Raw genomic sequence first — 15986 nt, forward strand, 5'->3', positions numbered from 1 at the left:
TAGCCTTGAATGAGTCTAGATTTGGTTCTGTTGTTGCCTGTGCCTTATTTGAATTGTGTCAATAAGGTTTCTTGCATATGGATCCTAAACCTTCTCCTGAGTGCAGTTTATTACAGAAATTTAGAGGCCAGGATTAAATTCCACTGGTGGCTTTTCTGGTCCCTCACCATCTTGGACAGGTTGGTCCAGTCTGAGGTGTTTTCACCCTGAGGTGAAGAATGTTCTGTAAATTTCCCCCCATCAAACCCCAACCCTTCCTGCTATGCTTAAAAGTTGGCAGTTCTCTCCTCTCACCACTCATTCTTCTCCAGCCTGAGCAGAACTGTACTTCATCTTCCTCATAATGGCAACCACATTCTCTAGCCGCAGCTTCATCTCCTCCTCAGCAGCTGGCACCGGTTCTCTGAGAAGTGGCTCAGCCCTGCACCTCAGCAGCTCCCGAGCAGCCGGCAGCATGTATGGAGGAGCTGGAGGGTCTGGAGTGCGCATCTCCACCACCAGTTCAACTGTCGGAGGTGGCCTAAATCTTGCTAATGCCATTGATGTCTCTGCCAATGAGAAGCTGACAATGCAGAACCTGAATGAGCGTCTGGCCTCCTACCTGGAGAAAGTGCGCTCACTGGAGAAGGCCAATGCTGAGCTGGAGCTCAAGATCCGTCAGTTCCTCGACAGCAAGGCTTCACCCCAGGCCCGGGACTACTCCACCTACTTTGTCACCATCAGTGACCTTCAGGCCAAGGTAGGGCTCTAACTCACTCACTGTTCACTAGTTTAATAACGTAGGGCCCTAATTCACTATACACTGCCTTACTATGGTAGAGCTTTAACTTGTTTCCTTGTGCACTATTTAAAGTCTCAGTCTTTAAAGTCATGTCACAGTAGAGAGTAAATGGTGCACTCATGGAATCCTACAATGCACTGCAGTATGTACAAGAGATGTTGGGCACAGGGGTTAGGTCAGTCAATCTCTTCTTCTTCACTATCCCCTTCCACTGCTTCTGTCATAGAGATTACTAAAAGCCCTTGATGAAGGTCACTGAGTCAGAATTGTGGAGTTGTATTTAAAATGAATGATGATGTAATTATTATAATGAATAATCTTAGCCTCTCTTCCCTACAGGAGCCATGCCCATCTCTTTCACCCTAGACCCTCTCACTACAGGGGTCATAGTCATTTTGTACCTTGAGATTTTGCGCAGACTTTGCATGTTCTCCCTGTTCTTGGGAGTTTCCTTCCGGTACTCTGGTTTCTTCCCCCAGTCCAAAGACAATCGTTGTAGGCTGATTGGCATTTCCAAATTGTCTATAGTGTGTGAGTATGTGTGCAATTGTGCCCTGAGATGGGTTGGCACCCCATCCAGGGTGTCCCCTGCCTTGTGCCCCAAGTCCCCTGGGATAGGCTCCAGGCTCCCCAGCAACCCTGAGTAGAATAAGCAGTATGGAAAATGGATGGATGGATGAAAGATTGAAGGATATAACTGATGTTTATTATATTTATGCTTATTTTGCAGATTCAGGGTGCCATTGCTGTGAATGGAGGACTGTACCTCAACATCGATAATGCCAAACTTTCTGCTGATGACTTCAAAGTAAAGTTAGTGTTCAAAATGATTATTTATAAAGAGATGTAGTGTGAATAATTCTTCACTGTATAGAATAGGGATCAGAGTGTTCTTTGGCCCCTAGTGTTTCAGTTTAGTATTGCAGAAAAACTGGAAACTTCTTTATGTTTATATGGATTCTCCTAGAACTAATAAATTTGAATTTACAGTAAAATTTATATCACCAAGGTTTATTTTTCCTTCAGAATTACCTTTCATTTTGAGAGGAACCACAGGTGTTTAACTGATAAGTTTTTGATGATTGTTTCAGGTACGAGAATGAGTTAGCCATAAAGCAGTCAGTTGAGGCCGACATCACTGGGCTGAGGAAGGTTCTGGATGACCTCACATTGGCCAAATCAGATCTGCAGCTGCAGATCGAGGGTCTGAATGAGGAGCTGATGTACCTGAAGAAGAACCATGAGGAAGTAAGGCGTGATTTTCAAACATCTTCAAAAATCTTCATTAATCCCAGACACAAAGATATGTGCAAAACATCATAATTACCAGTTACTCAGTATATTGCAATATTCTGATATTTAACACAAACCCAAAAGACTTAATCACTAAGGAATTCCATCATTTCACTGTGTTACTATCAGTAACTCATGTCTTGGACATGTTCCCGTAGGAGCTCCTGTTGTTACGCTCTCAGATGGGTGGACAAGTGAACGTGGAGGTGGACGCTGCACCACAGCAAGACCTGATGGCCATCTTGGCTGGAATCCGCGAGCATTATGAAGCTGTGGCCGCTATGAGCCGCAAAGACATTGAGGCCTGGTTCCAGACCAAGGTGAGTCTGAACTGGAACACGTTTAACTCTCAGTGCTCAGAAGTGTGTCACTCTGAGATTTTTAATTGTTTTTGCGATTTTTGTCTCCACAGAGTGAAGCGCTAAGCAAAGAGGTCGCCATCAGCACAGAAACACTCCAGACCTCCAGATCTGAAATTACAGAGGTTAAGCGCACACTTCAGAGTCTGGAAATCGAGCTTCAGTCACAGCTTAGCATGGTGAGAGCTTCTTAGTGCAAGCATTCAGACACTAATCTTTATAACGCAATGTCATGATACAAAATTTTAATAACCCTCACAGTAATTTCTTGTTAATCCTCACAATGCTAATCGATATAATAAAAATTTTTTTTCTAATATTCAGGACAAAGTTTTGTGCTAACCATGATAAGAATTGTCACTAAGCATGCTGAATTTTTGTGTAATATAAATATGGCTTTGAACTAATCCTCATTATGATCTCTTGCTAATCCTCAGTGAAGATTTTCACTAATCCTCACCATACGAGTTCTTGCTAACCCTCATGAACCTTATTTACTTAAACATGCTTCATCTTCTTTGTCTCTTTAGAAAGCGTCTCTCGAACACACTCTGGCTGAGACACAGACCCGCTATGCACAAATGCTCACCGGCTATCAGGTTCAAGTGACGAGTCTGGAGGAGCAGCTGGCGCAGCTTCGTGCTGATCTGGAGCGTCAGGCTCAGGAGTATCAGATGCTGCTGGACATCAAGTCCAGACTGGAGCTGGAGATCGCTGAGTACAGGAGACTGCTGGATGGAGAAGCAACCACCAGGTGAACATTTCAGAGAAAATTGGAGTAGATCTGGGGAATATTTAGATGTTTTCTCTCCTCACATTTCTGCTCACTCTCTGTCTTTATTTCCTCTTCTAGCACCACAACCACCTCTAGCACTTCCACTCGGAAGGTGGTCATCGTCACAGAGGAGGTGGTGGATGGTAAAGTGGTCAGCTCCTCCAGTACTTCTGAGAGCAAAACCATCACCAATTAAACATCCTGAGTCTCCACGCAGCAATGAGATGACTTCAAGCACTGTGACATGTTTCCTCGATGCTCACAAAGTTAAATAAAGTCGAGTCAAAGCAATTCATGTGTCTGGTGTTGAGTTTGGATTCCATCAAATGACTGAGAGTTAGCTCCATAATAATTAGTTACACATCAGTAGGTAGCTACAAACCAGTAATTAGCTACATGTCAATAATTAGCTAAAAATTCACTGACAATTTTAACAATATGTATATTTCATTTTTATTTATATCATGTGTGAGGGTTTAGTTTAGAGTTGGGTGTACTAGAAAATGAAAATAGACAAAGAGTCTGAAACTTAAACCATAATCTTTAATTAGATTATTTCATCATTATTAAAGCATTAGTTAAATATTATTACCAGAAAATTCCTGACGGAAACCATTATATGATGCAAAAAAAACCGTTATGACAATTCCTATTATATGATGGAAAAAATATGATGGAGTTTCCTAATGTATTTTTAGCAGAATATTTCAGTTCACCTTTTGAAAACCTAAACAATCTTTTTAATTCTTTCATTTAATTTCTGAACACGATACATTTATTTTCTCACTCAGTGTTTTAATCACTCACTCACTATAAATAGCTGTGTCATTGTTTACATCATGTTAGCACTCATGTTAGCATTGAAAAAAGTCACACCCTGAGCCCAAGGCTAAATCCTAGATAAATAAACTGAGTATGCAAATACTGTACGTCAGCTAGAAAATTAATCATATATAATTAATCATATATAAACAAATTAACCTCTTAGTAATGTAGACTAAATGGCAGCCTCAAGTTAGTGGTTAGCAAGTTTGCTAGCAATATGATTATTGCCTTAGATGCCTAACACTGACTTAGCAGGCTCTGTAAATAATGCTAAATACAGATATAGAACACATCCATCTGTCAGACTTCAGATGGAAAACAGAACAGCTATTAAACAAAAACAGGTTTTTGTCATGCTACCATCCAAACTGGTAAATCTTAGCGCTGTTAGCATGCTAAATACGTGATAATAAACTGACTATGTAAATGACTAGGAGTGGAAAATTCTTGAGTATGTTAAGTTTTGTTAAGTTAAATTGAAATTATGTAAATTTAAGTTTGTTAATTTGATTAGCTACTTCAGTTTTAATCTTTTAATTTAACTTGTTAAATTAGCAACTAGCTAAGTTTTGTAATTTATCTAGTTAAATTGGCTAGCTAGTTAAGTTTTGTAAATTAGCTTAATAAACTACCTAACTGCTTCAGTTTGATAATTAGTTTGTTGAATTTGCTAGCTAGTAAAGATTTGTAATTTTGCTAGTCGAATTAACTAGTTAATTAAATCTTGTAAATTAGCTAGATAGTTAAGCTTGATGCTAATATGTTTTTAGCATTTATCCTAAAAGGGAATAAATCTTCTTTCATCTCAGAAATATTGCTAAAATAAGAAATATATTGTCACTACACGATGCAGAAAAATTAGTTCATGCTTTTGTTACCTCTAGGTTGGATTATTGTAATGCCTTACTGTCTGGATGTTCCAGTAGGAGCATAAACAAGCTCCAGTTAGTCCAGAATGCAGCAGCAAGAGTCCTTACTAGAACCAGAAGATATGAGCACATCACCCCTATCTTATCCACACTGCATTGGCTCCCAATCAAATTTCGTATTGATTATAAAATACTACTATTGACCTATAAAGCACTAAATGGTCTTGCGCCTCATTTACCTGAGCGAACTTTTGATCTTTTATGATCCGTCACGCCTACTCAGATCAAAAGGTGCAGGCTATTTGTTGGTACCTCGAATAATGCGGGCTACAGCTGGGGGTAGAGCTTTCTCTTACAAAGCCCCACAGTTATGGAACAGCCTTCCACTTAGTGTTCGGGGCTCAGACACAGTCTCAGTGTTTAAGTCTCGGCTGAAAACATATTTGTTTATATTTTGTCCATATAGTACACAGTAATAGAAGGGAATGATTTATAATCGCACTATCCGTGTTACCCAGATGAGGATGGTTCCCTTTTGAGTCTGGTTCCTCTCAAGGTTTCTTCCTCATATCATCTCAGGGAGTTTTTCCTCACCACCATCACCTCTGGCTTCCTCATTAGGGATAAATTTGTACATTTTTGTCTGGAATTTATATATTTCTGTAAAGCTCCTTTGTGACAAGGACCATTGTTAAAAATGCTTTACAAATAAAATTGAATTGAATTGAAGGTGTTCACCCTCTCCACCTCAGTTTCATCTATGTCGTCACCATACAGCATACACTGTCTCATCACCCTCAGAGATCAGTCCAATGACTGTAGAATTATCTGTGAATTTGAATCTGTCCTTGCTGTGAGAGAGCTGTGTGAATTGCACTGTTGACAGCATCTTCTGTGGACCGGTTTTTCTGATAAGTAAACTGGAATATACAAACAAATTTAGGTAGCAAGTACTGACTTGTGAGACACTAAGGTAGCTGAATCCAAGACTGAAGTAAAACAGTGTAGTTGTGTCACGCTAGCACATCATCGACAGATGTTAGTGCTATTAGCAGGCACACCCTGAACCCGAGGCTAAAGTGCAGGTGAACGACTAGTGCAGCTTCTTTTCTCAAATTGTTAGCTCCTGGAGCGGAATACATTCCTAAAGGCACTGAGCATAAATGGGTGACAGGACAAAAAGGCTGATTTACTGAAAGGAGATATATGGATGGTGTGGTCACATGACTTTTCATGGCTTTTTTGGAACTGTTTGTGCACCTGGAGTAGGCGTGGCTTGTTCAAAGAGAGACTCTGTGCTCTGTGTTTCAACATTTCCACATAAACCAAAGATAATTATATACTTTATTTACACTGAGTTGCTATTTTATCATGTACAAGTGCATGTGCAAATACTCTTTCATACCGCAAATATAGCTCCATTTTTATTTAAAATGTTACAGATAAAAGCAACGAATCATAATTATTCAGGTTTGCTTGTTAAAAAAGTTAAAATATGCTGACGTTGCCTTCTTTATAACTTTTTACACCCACTCTGCTGTTGGATTGTGATTGGTCAGTAGGTGTTGATTAATTTTCTATAACAAACAGTAGTGCAGCTGCAAATCTTAATGTGCTCATTCTAATACTTTATTGTATTATTGTATTGTTTATATTTGTATTATATTTATAGTAACAGCTCATTCACAGGGACTTAAATGGATTAAAATCTTGCGTAATGCTTGATATGGTAAAGTTTTCTGTAAGGAGATGTTTATTGTTTATTTGACATTTATGGAAGGAGACTCCGGTGTCAGTGCCTTGTAACAGTCGGAGGTAAAGCTGTAACTTTAAGTTTTCCGACATCTTCAGGACAGAGGATTTAATGAACCCATAGCCATCTCGTACGTAATTTCAGTTTCTGGTTGAGAGTACGCTGTGCATGTTTTGGCTGCCTCTTCTCCTTTCTTTCATTTGTTTCTGAGTTCTGTTGCATTGACATTTGTGTGTTTGTTTTCTGTTTTGTTGTTCTGTTTGTCCGCTGGTTCGGTTATGACTGAGCACCAGACCCAATCGTGATCCGTGGGTTTTCCCAGGCCTTCATACGCCATGTGTGATGTTTGTCCTCCCACTCGCTATAGACTACAGTGTGCCTGTTGCTCTCGCTGATGGCGGAGAGTGTGTATGATGATTCTGAGTGGACTCGGGACTGCTCGAGCGGTGATGCCCAGTGGCACTGCGTAGGCCTTCGGTGGGACTATGAGCAGCTACGCCACTGAAATTAGATCTTGGCTGGCAGCTTTTTGAGTCTGTGTTTAGTTTTTTTCTGTGTTTAGTTGTTTATTTGTTTGTTTGTAATTGTAAAGTGACCTTGGGTGTGAGAAAGGCACTATATAAATGAAACACATTTATTATTATTATTATTATTATTATTATAGAGTTTACACTTTGCAGTTTCTCAGTGACATGACAAGCGCCATTTTACAATGTTTATTACTTATTGTTTTTTATTCCAGAAAAGAATGTTTATGGAAACCAGGCAAAGAAGAAAATCCCTGACTAGAAAAAACATATTCACCATAATGAATAGGCTGTTTCTCCACCGCATGTTCAGAGACAAGAAGTGGCAAGCAGTGGAAGTTCTAGTTGAAGTTCTAGTTCCATCAGTGTGACAGCTGTGAGTATTGTTAGTTGCAGTTGATGTTAAGCAGGAACCAGAAATGATCTAGCTTGGATCTACTTGATCGATGTTAGATGTGGAAAAGCAGAGTTCCCATTTTCTGGTGCCAAGAGGTTTGTACTTTGTGCTAAAGAGTCCATTGAATAAAATTGTTTTTTAAAAGCCCAAGGAGAGGAGAGCATTTGTCATTCAGGATTCAAGCTGTTACGCATTAATCTTGTATACGAAGCTGAAGTGAAGCAATACCTTATTTAAGTTTTCGTTGTGGTCTGTAAAATGGCCACTAGGAGGTGCTCTATACATATGCTTTCTTTGCTTTTTTTCTCTGAAGGTTTTTATACCTTGTGGTTGTCTGGGTGTGGTCACGTTGTTAATGCCGTTGCTGAAATCACAAGTAAAGTGGCTCTGGTTTTCAGCACAAATAAGAGTTCCTTGTCTTTATTAAAAACCAACAACAAGGACAGAAATAATAATACAGGTTTCAGTTTCAGCATGTAGTATTGTCCTTAATTTAGTGCTGCATTTAAATCATGTACTTGTCAGAGATATGAGGACTTTACAGTTGAGTACACAGTTTTGTTTGTGTGTGTGTCAGGTACAAACACACAGTCACAGACACACACTCTGATTTATTTTTTCAGATTAAACGTTCAACTAAGAGATCAATCATTTGTGGACATTGTTTAATCATAACAGCAGCTCTCTTGTACAAAAATTCAGAATTGACAGAAAATAAACACAACAGTTTGTGCAAATGAATATGTGTTGAGTGCTCCGAGCAAAAGTGCTCCGATGAGATCCATAGAGTGTGTAAACTACATGTATAATGTGTTTGCATTTCTATCTAGATGAAAAATGCTCGGTAAAATATGGGACCTCAGTCGGCTGTGTGAAAACTTCTAAACATATTTGCATTCTGTAGTCTTTTTTCTCTGCTACACTATAAACTTGAAGTTAAAGAGGTCTCTTGTTGAAAAATATGCAGCAATCTGACCAACAAATGAACCTGCTACAAGACGTATCTCTTCATGCTGAAAACTGTTCTTGAGGAATTCAAACCTGAAGCAAAAAACCCCCTGTGGGAATGACACTTGGTACCACATCTGCTCCTGGGAGAGCGGCTGTCAATCATACAAAGTTCACATAATCTCTAAAATCTACCTTTAAGGCATGAAACCATCAAAAAAAGACCCCATGATGATAAATGTTACATAACGTGCAATTATGTGAATCTACTGGAATCTGTAGAGGGAAGATTCAGCCAGACTATAAATGTCTGCTGAACTTCTCAATCTCACTCACTCTCCAGAGTAAGACCGAAAAAGCCTCCATCAACATGGCCAGCACCTTCTCTGCCCACACTAGCTTTGCATCTGGATCCATGGTCGGAGGATCCATGGGATCCTCGCGTATGTCTATTGGTGGTGGAGGAGGAAGCCGAGTCAGTGCAATGAGGGCTGGAAGTGTCTATGGTGGAGCAGGAGGGTCTGGGGTTCGCATCTCCCAAGCCTCTCGGTCCTTGTCCTTTGGTGCATCTGGAGGCAGTGCTGGTGGAGGCTTCAGCTCTGGTGCAGGTTTTGGTGCAGGATTTGGAGGTGGCGCAGGATTTGGAGGTGGTGCATGGTACGGAGGTGGTGCTGGGGAAGCGGACAGTAGCATCATCGGCAATGAAAAGTTCACCATGCAGAACCTCAACGACCGTCTGGCCTCCTACCTGGACAAGGTGCGCTCACTGGAGAAGGCCAATGCAGATCTCGAGCTCAAGATCCGCCAGTTCCTAGACAGCAAGACCTCACCTACTGCACGCGACCACTCTGGCTCCTTGGCTACCATCAGTGAGCTCCAAGCCAAGGTAGATCATTCACAGGTCACCTTTAAGCAAAAATCATGCTTTGATGAAGTTAAGTGTGCAAGCGATCCTTATGCATTCTTCACTGCATTCAAAGTTATATTATGTATTTGGATTGATGTTTTCAGATTCTGGATGCCATTCAGTTGAATGGTACTGTCCACCTTAGCATTGACAATGCCAGCTTGGCTGCAGATGACTTCAAGATGAAGTAAGATCTTATTATGATGTAGAAAGTCCTTACTCTAGATGTCTAAGGGCAAAAGGAGATATTGGAAGGCACTCATAGGTAAGAATTAACACATAATCTCTCTACACAGGTATGAGAATGAGTTGGCCATGCGTCAGTCTGTTGAGGCTGATATTGCTGGACTGAGGAGGTTGCTGGATGATCTGAACCTGACCAAGAAAGATCTCACCCTGCAGATTGATGCCCTGAATGATGAGCTGAGCTTCCTCAAGAGGAACCATGAGGAGGTGATGAATCTGTACAAGCAAACAAAATGATAAACATACTTAAATATGTCACGCAGATGTGCTGAAGTAGGTTAAGTCAAGTTTTATAGATTTGGTAAAATCACTTCTTGACGAAATGAAATGAAAATGTTTGCAAATGTATTCAGGTTCTAATGGATTTGTCGAGGTCCAAATATCTCATGCTCCTCTTATGTTTCTCCAGGAGCTGCTAGCTGCACGCGGCCAGATGAGCGGACAGATTCACGTTGAGGTTGACGCTGCACCACAGCAAGACCTCACCAAGGTCATGGAAGAAATCCGCGAGCACTATGAAGCCGTTGCTGCCAAGAGCCAGAGAGAGCTTGAGGGCTGGTTCCAGACAAAGGTGCGTTCTTACTATAGCATAAATGATCAAAGCAAGACTGCCACTAGCTTTTCATTTTAATAGCTTCTGCAGTTCTGCAGCATAAGGAGCTCAGCGTGTAGCAAATGCCATTTTTTAATACAAAGTGAATCCAATCCGAGCACAGAGCCGAGCTGCTGACTCTGAGGCCTAACTCTGTGACTTCAGGCTCCTATTGTGGAAGCTTAGCTATGGCATTACAGCAGCTACTAATCTAGGACTTACTAATTCTTAGTCCTCTTTTGAGTATATTCACAAAAACTTGGCTTATTCTAACTCATTGCTATTTTTGCACTGGCAGTCTGAGACCCTGAAACAGGAAGTTGCTGCCAGCACTGAGACTCTGGCCGTCTCCAAAACAGAAGTGAACACCGTTAAGAGCACTTTGCAGTCTTTGGAAATTGAGCTCCAGTCTCTGATGGCCATGGTGAGACTAAAAACTTTGGACACTTTGACATTCACATCATCAGAACTTCTAGGAATTTTGCACGATTGTCGACTGTATGTTCTGGAAATGCATTTGTGCTAATAAGGCAAATTTCCACCCTGGTTATCCCACTACAGAAAGGCTCCCTTGAGGGAACACTGTCTGAGACTCAAGCCCGTTATGCCATGCAGTTATCAGGATACCAAGTGCAGGTAATGTTCGAGTCTTACCAAACTATATCTTTGAAAAATGCAAAGTTTTTGCTTTTGCCAAATAAAAAGTGAAAGTTGACAGTTGGGATTCTTTACTGTATCTTGTTTTCTTTGTTATTTATTTTTTCCCAAACTAGGTGACGAGTCTGGAGGATCAGCTGGTGCAGCTTCGTGCTGATCTGGAGCGTCAGTCTCAGGAGTATCAGATGCTGCTGGACATCAAGACCCGACTGGAGCTGGAGATCACTGAGTACAGGAGGCTGCTGGATGCTGAGGCCAGTGGCAGGTAAATGAATTCATTTATTTGGTGGACTCATTTATCCAAAACAGCTTTCAAGAGAAGTAGAATGGCAGTCCTGGGATTGCTAACCACAAAATACCCTCTTTTGTTTTACCAGCGCCTCGATTTCCTCCACCAAGACCTCCACCAACAAAACAGCAATCATCACCGTGGTGGAAGAGGTGGTTGATGGGAAAGTCGTCTCTACCTCCTCTACATCTCTTACTAAGTAATGAAAGATGAACTGGAATTGTGTTTATTGGAGTATAATTCACCAAGCATTTCAGTTCAAAAATAAAACATTTTTAATCATGATATTTTGTGCAAAACTTTGTGTTTACTGTCTCACACACACACACACACACACACACACTTTAACTTATACTTTAACCATTTGGAATTTTAACTGTTCAGAAATGTTTAATGCCCAAATGAAAATGTAATATATTATACATATGAATGTGGTAACTCAGTATGAGCTCAGGAATTTTGCAAAAAGTAAAAATAAAATATATTTCTATATAAAATACACATATTTCTATATGGGGAAATAAAAAGCTGTTGCACTGAAGACTCTCGAATGGTAGAGCAAAAGTGAACGGTGTGTGATGAGGAGCTTCAGACAGGTTTCAGTAATATGAAGTAGATTAGGAGAAGGTCATATTAATATCTGAGCTGGAGCTGAATGTCAATTTAACCAAGCCACAATATTTTTAAACATTAAACCCCAAATACTAAACTCAAACATTTAAACCTGCTTCCTGAGAGAAATATATTCTTCTTTTAAAACAACATATTTATTTCAAATCTCTTCTCCACACCCACAAAGCCCTTAAGGACTTTACAGTGATTTTTGAAAATAGGTGAATTGTTTTATTGAAATCTAATTTTCAGTGACATTGAAAGGAAATGAATGAAAGGATATAAGAATATACAGCAATATGCAAATATATCTTTGCGAATGAGTATTTCTCTGTGCTGCTCCCATTTATGCTATGTGATCAATTATGGCATATTTCACTATTATTATAAGATCTGTACACTAGTATTTTTATAGAATAAGCTGATTTACCTGGAGAGAATCATATATGCTGATGAAGTGCACATGCAGTAAAGTTCAGCACGAACATTTATACAGAAATGCCCTTTAGGCCACTTCTAATAATATAGAAAGCTTAAAGTTTCGACCTTTAAAAGTTTCAACCTTTAAGAGCATTCCTGTGTGAAAGTGGTTATTTTGCTGTTTGTCATCGCAGTCTGTCAGTTGGACGATTGCCAGCTTTGTGCTGATACAGCTGGTCTGAAGACTGAAAACTATTGCAGGTTCTTGCATGCTTCTGGCTTCTGGCTTCTGGCGTGTGTTCAAATTCTACGCTTTTTCAAAAACTCAATCCCAGTGTGACATGTGAGCTTGGTGTACAAATTCCTCAAGGGTTCTGTGGATAGTTAAAGATCTTTAGCTTTTTAAAGGGGCTCTATTGGGAAATCTGATATTGAAACACTTTGTTTAGGGCTCTACATACTGAGTAACATCATTCACAAGCCAGGATTAATTAACGAATGGATGAGTTTAGCGTCTGTCTCAAACCCTAGTTCGCTTTACAGTTTTGGAAAAGAAGCACAAAGAATAATGGAAACAGACAGCCTCGTTAACAGAGTCCTTCAGAAGCTGACATGATCAAATCTCAATGGTGTAGCTGATCACAGTCCCACCGAAGGATTGGAAAATTCATCCCATGCAGCTCCAGTGAGAAAACAGATATTCATAACACTTCAGTGATTCAAAACACTGGAGGAATTTGAGTTTTATTCATGGAGTGAAATATACAGACATTTTGAATAACTGGTTGAATTTCACCAGAACATTTGAGCAGATTCTGCAGAATCTGATGGCTGTTGTGATCTTCTCAGAGAAGTTAAGCCTATCATCTTAAACCACACCAAGATTTTTAGTCATGTGTGTGTCAGTTCAGAGCAACTTGGGAGGTGAATGGAGAAAAATAGAAGTGACATATGTGATAAAATAATTAGTAGAAATGGAGAATAAGAATGGAGCGAGTACTGAGCCCTGAGGGACTTTAGTAATAAAGCTGTGAGGTGATGAAACTGAAAATCTCAATGCTACATCGTAGGAGTGTTCCTGTAAGTATGACAATCCCCGGGTTAGAACATAACTTCAGATCTTAACCTAAAATCTGCATGACTACAAACGAGGATCTGGTCATTCACATTGTAAAAGCAGCAGATGATGTGAGAAAGATATTGATGTTGGCTTTTATGTATGGTGTGAGGTCTCTGTTCAGCTGTTGAAGGTGCTGGGTAGTAGCCAGGATGTTCCGGTTGTTTCTCTTCCTCGGCTTGGATTTTTGTGGAAAATTAGATCCATATTGTGTGTATATTGTGTGTTTGTAACGCTTCTCCAGGATGACTTCTCATGATGACCTTCTGTGCAAAGAGCATTGTGAAGTTGAGCTTTAAGACAGAGAATGCGTGTGGGATTAAGGAAGGAAGAGAAGGTGAAGAAGAACAGTTCATGTAGGTTAGAGATGTGTGTGTGATTTTAAAATAAAAGAATGAATCAAATAAGAAAAGAAGATTATTTTGGTGATTAATTTGCTATGTTACTTTTCTTTCAAGTTTCAAAATTATAGAACAGGAAACATACAGAAACATACAGAAATGTGAAAATTCAATTGATGCACAAGACACGAGGGACCAGAGGGACCAGAGGGACCAAACTATATTATAGATATCAGAAAATTACAATTATCATTTCATAATTAACCACCTAATATTACATTACAACAGTAACACGTCACTCTTTGTTGTTCGAATGACATTCACTTACCGCCATCTAGTGGTCATGCATCTAGTGGTCATGCATTATGTTCTTGGTATTGCAATAAAACCTGATCTCAATTCAAGATAAATCACACTGAGGAGAATGCTAAATCAGGGGTGTTTCTGTTAGATGCTAACATTAGAACTCCTGCTAATGTCATGTTCTTTTATAATTTGAGGACATTTAAAACTTTCCAACGCTTTTTTTTTTCCCTAGAGCATTGCAAGTTGATTTTTGTCCACAAGGGGGCTTCTCTGTACATTTGGCATCCTGTGCATTTAATAAACTATTCACTGACTCATAAGGTCACTATGCAGGAGCTAAGAAGGAATGAATGAGAAGTTCTCTATTAACAGCTAAGTCAGTATTATTAACTACTAATGGATACTGGCTAATTATTCAGTAAGTAATAATGAAGTAATGGTTTGGTAGTTCATTATGAAATAAGCAATAATGACCAGTTACTACTAAATTAATTACCAAGTCTTATAGATCTCTTGCAGAACTACTAGCTAATTAATGATTAATTACTAATCACACCAGCTCCTCAAATACTGTCTTACCTACTGATTGAAGAAGCAAAAGAAATTAGCCTACTCCAACACCAGTAACTACAGTATAAAATTTTTTAGTCCTTTGATATTATTGATAAAAAAGCATGCTCAGAGGAGGCAGAGGTCACCGTGTATTCACCACCGTCACTCCTGAGCTCTCCCACAACCTTTATAAGTGCCAGTACCAGCCAATTTGCATAATTGCCTAAACAAGACTCTAGCTTAAAGCTAAAACACTAGTCTGTAGTAGAACTGATTTCTTACCAGCCATATCTGTTCTGCAGGAGAGACGCATCACGTACTGTAAATTATCACATATCACATTATATTATATATATTTCAAATATTACTGAATGAGTAAGTAATCTGTATATGTAAAATAATCACTGACATGGTAACTCATTACTGCACACACACACACACACACACACACACACACACACACACAAATACATGTGAAAATGTAGTATGACAATGTGGTTCAATATTTTATTATTTTTTTACCCAAGAGCATCAAATAAACCTGAACCTGAAGCAGTAACAGAAGCTTTCACCTCAAACACTGATTCACGTAGACAACAAATAAACATTCCAGCTCTGTTTCACTTTATAGAGTTTATAGAAGGTGTAGATTAGATTTCTCTAACAGCAGCTCTGACAGTAGTTCCAGCTGTGCGTTATAGGTTATTGTTTCTATAGTAACAGCTCATTCACAAAGACTTGTATGAAGGATGCACCACATAATCGATGATAGTAATAACTGGAGTAAGAACACATGCTGTCTTTACTAAGAAAATGTAAATCATTAATATGGTGAAGTTTGCTCTAAGGAGATGTTTATTGAACAGCATCTTCAAGACAGAGGAGTTTACGCTTCTTTGCAGTTTCTCGGTAACATGACAAGCTGCGTTTTTTTTGTTTGTTTGTTTTATTACCTTCAGGCGAGAGACAAAAGAGAGGCTGGTGAGGAAACTGTTTATAGCTGCTATAATGTAAGTGACAACAGGAACTAATTTGTTCAATAAAATTAAATGTAACTATAAATGGATAAAAGCATAGTTTTTTTCTTTTTATCTTCAGTAATGTTTTATACTGGCTCTTTTATTGGTATGTTTACTTCCCTGCACCATTTGGAAAACTTTGACAGTCTCTGTTTCTTCAGAAAAGTTGAATGTAATGTCTCGTAGGTTTCTATATCACTATAGTTAAAGTCAGTGATGGAATTTGAAGCTGTGCACCGTTTCCACTGTAGTACCGCTGATGTGCAGGGGGAAGTGAGGCATCTGCATCCTTCTGAAATCCACACTCATTGCATGTGTCTTGCTGACATTCAGAGAGAGATTGTTGTCCTTGCAGCAGGACTCTCGATTCCTCACTTCCTCTCTGGAGGCAGCATCATTGT

At 39.4% G+C, this 15986-nt stretch overlaps 2 protein-coding genes across 2 annotated transcripts; both read left to right on the plus strand.

The window, feature by feature from the left end:
• Positions 1-286: 286 nt before the first annotated feature.
• LOC113529047 (keratin, type I cytoskeletal 13) lies at positions 287-3499 on the plus strand. Its single transcript, XM_034298507.2, has 7 exons — positions 287-739; positions 1512-1594; positions 1873-2029; positions 2233-2394; positions 2487-2612; positions 2964-3187; positions 3287-3499. The coding sequence occupies exons 1-7, from the start codon at positions 344-346 to the stop codon at positions 3402-3404; spliced, it is 1266 nt and encodes a 421-aa protein (XP_034154398.1). The 5' UTR covers positions 287-343; the 3' UTR covers positions 3405-3499.
• Positions 3500-8850: 5351 nt separating this feature from the next.
• Positions 8851-11503, plus strand: LOC113528992 (keratin, type I cytoskeletal 13). Its single transcript, XM_026917896.3, has 8 exons — positions 8851-9413; positions 9539-9621; positions 9731-9887; positions 10090-10251; positions 10571-10696; positions 10834-10908; positions 11046-11194; positions 11307-11503. The coding sequence occupies exons 1-8, from the start codon at positions 8898-8900 to the stop codon at positions 11419-11421; spliced, it is 1383 nt and encodes a 460-aa protein (XP_026773697.3). The 5' UTR covers positions 8851-8897; the 3' UTR covers positions 11422-11503.
• The last annotated feature ends 4483 nt before the right edge of the window (positions 11504-15986 follow it).

Source organism: Pangasianodon hypophthalmus, chromosome 23 (assembly GCF_027358585.1).
Source record: "Pangasianodon hypophthalmus isolate fPanHyp1 chromosome 23, fPanHyp1.pri, whole genome shotgun sequence".
NCBI classification, from domain to species: Eukaryota; Metazoa; Chordata; class Actinopteri; order Siluriformes; family Pangasiidae; genus Pangasianodon; species Pangasianodon hypophthalmus.

Bases quoted from the DNA above. Each gene is read 5' to 3' on its own strand.
- LOC113529047 (XM_034298507.2), top strand. From the start codon at position 344: ATGGCAACCACATTCTCTAGCCGCAGCTTCATCTCCTCCTCAGCAGCT. The intron at 2,613-2,963 runs GTGAGAGCTTCT...TTGTCTCTTTAG, and splicing joins TTCAGTCACAGCTTAGCATG to AAAGCGTCTCTCGAACACAC. The intron at 3,188-3,286 runs GTGAACATTTCA...TTCCTCTTCTAG, and splicing joins GATGGAGAAGCAACCACCAG to CACCACAACCACCTCTAGCA.
- LOC113528992 (XM_026917896.3), top strand. From the start codon at position 8,898: ATGGCCAGCACCTTCTCTGCCCACACTAGCTTTGCATCTGGATCCATG. The intron at 10,252-10,570 runs GTGCGTTCTTAC...TTGCACTGGCAG, and splicing joins AGGGCTGGTTCCAGACAAAG to TCTGAGACCCTGAAACAGGA. The intron at 11,195-11,306 runs GTAAATGAATTC...TTGTTTTACCAG, and splicing joins GATGCTGAGGCCAGTGGCAG to CGCCTCGATTTCCTCCACCA.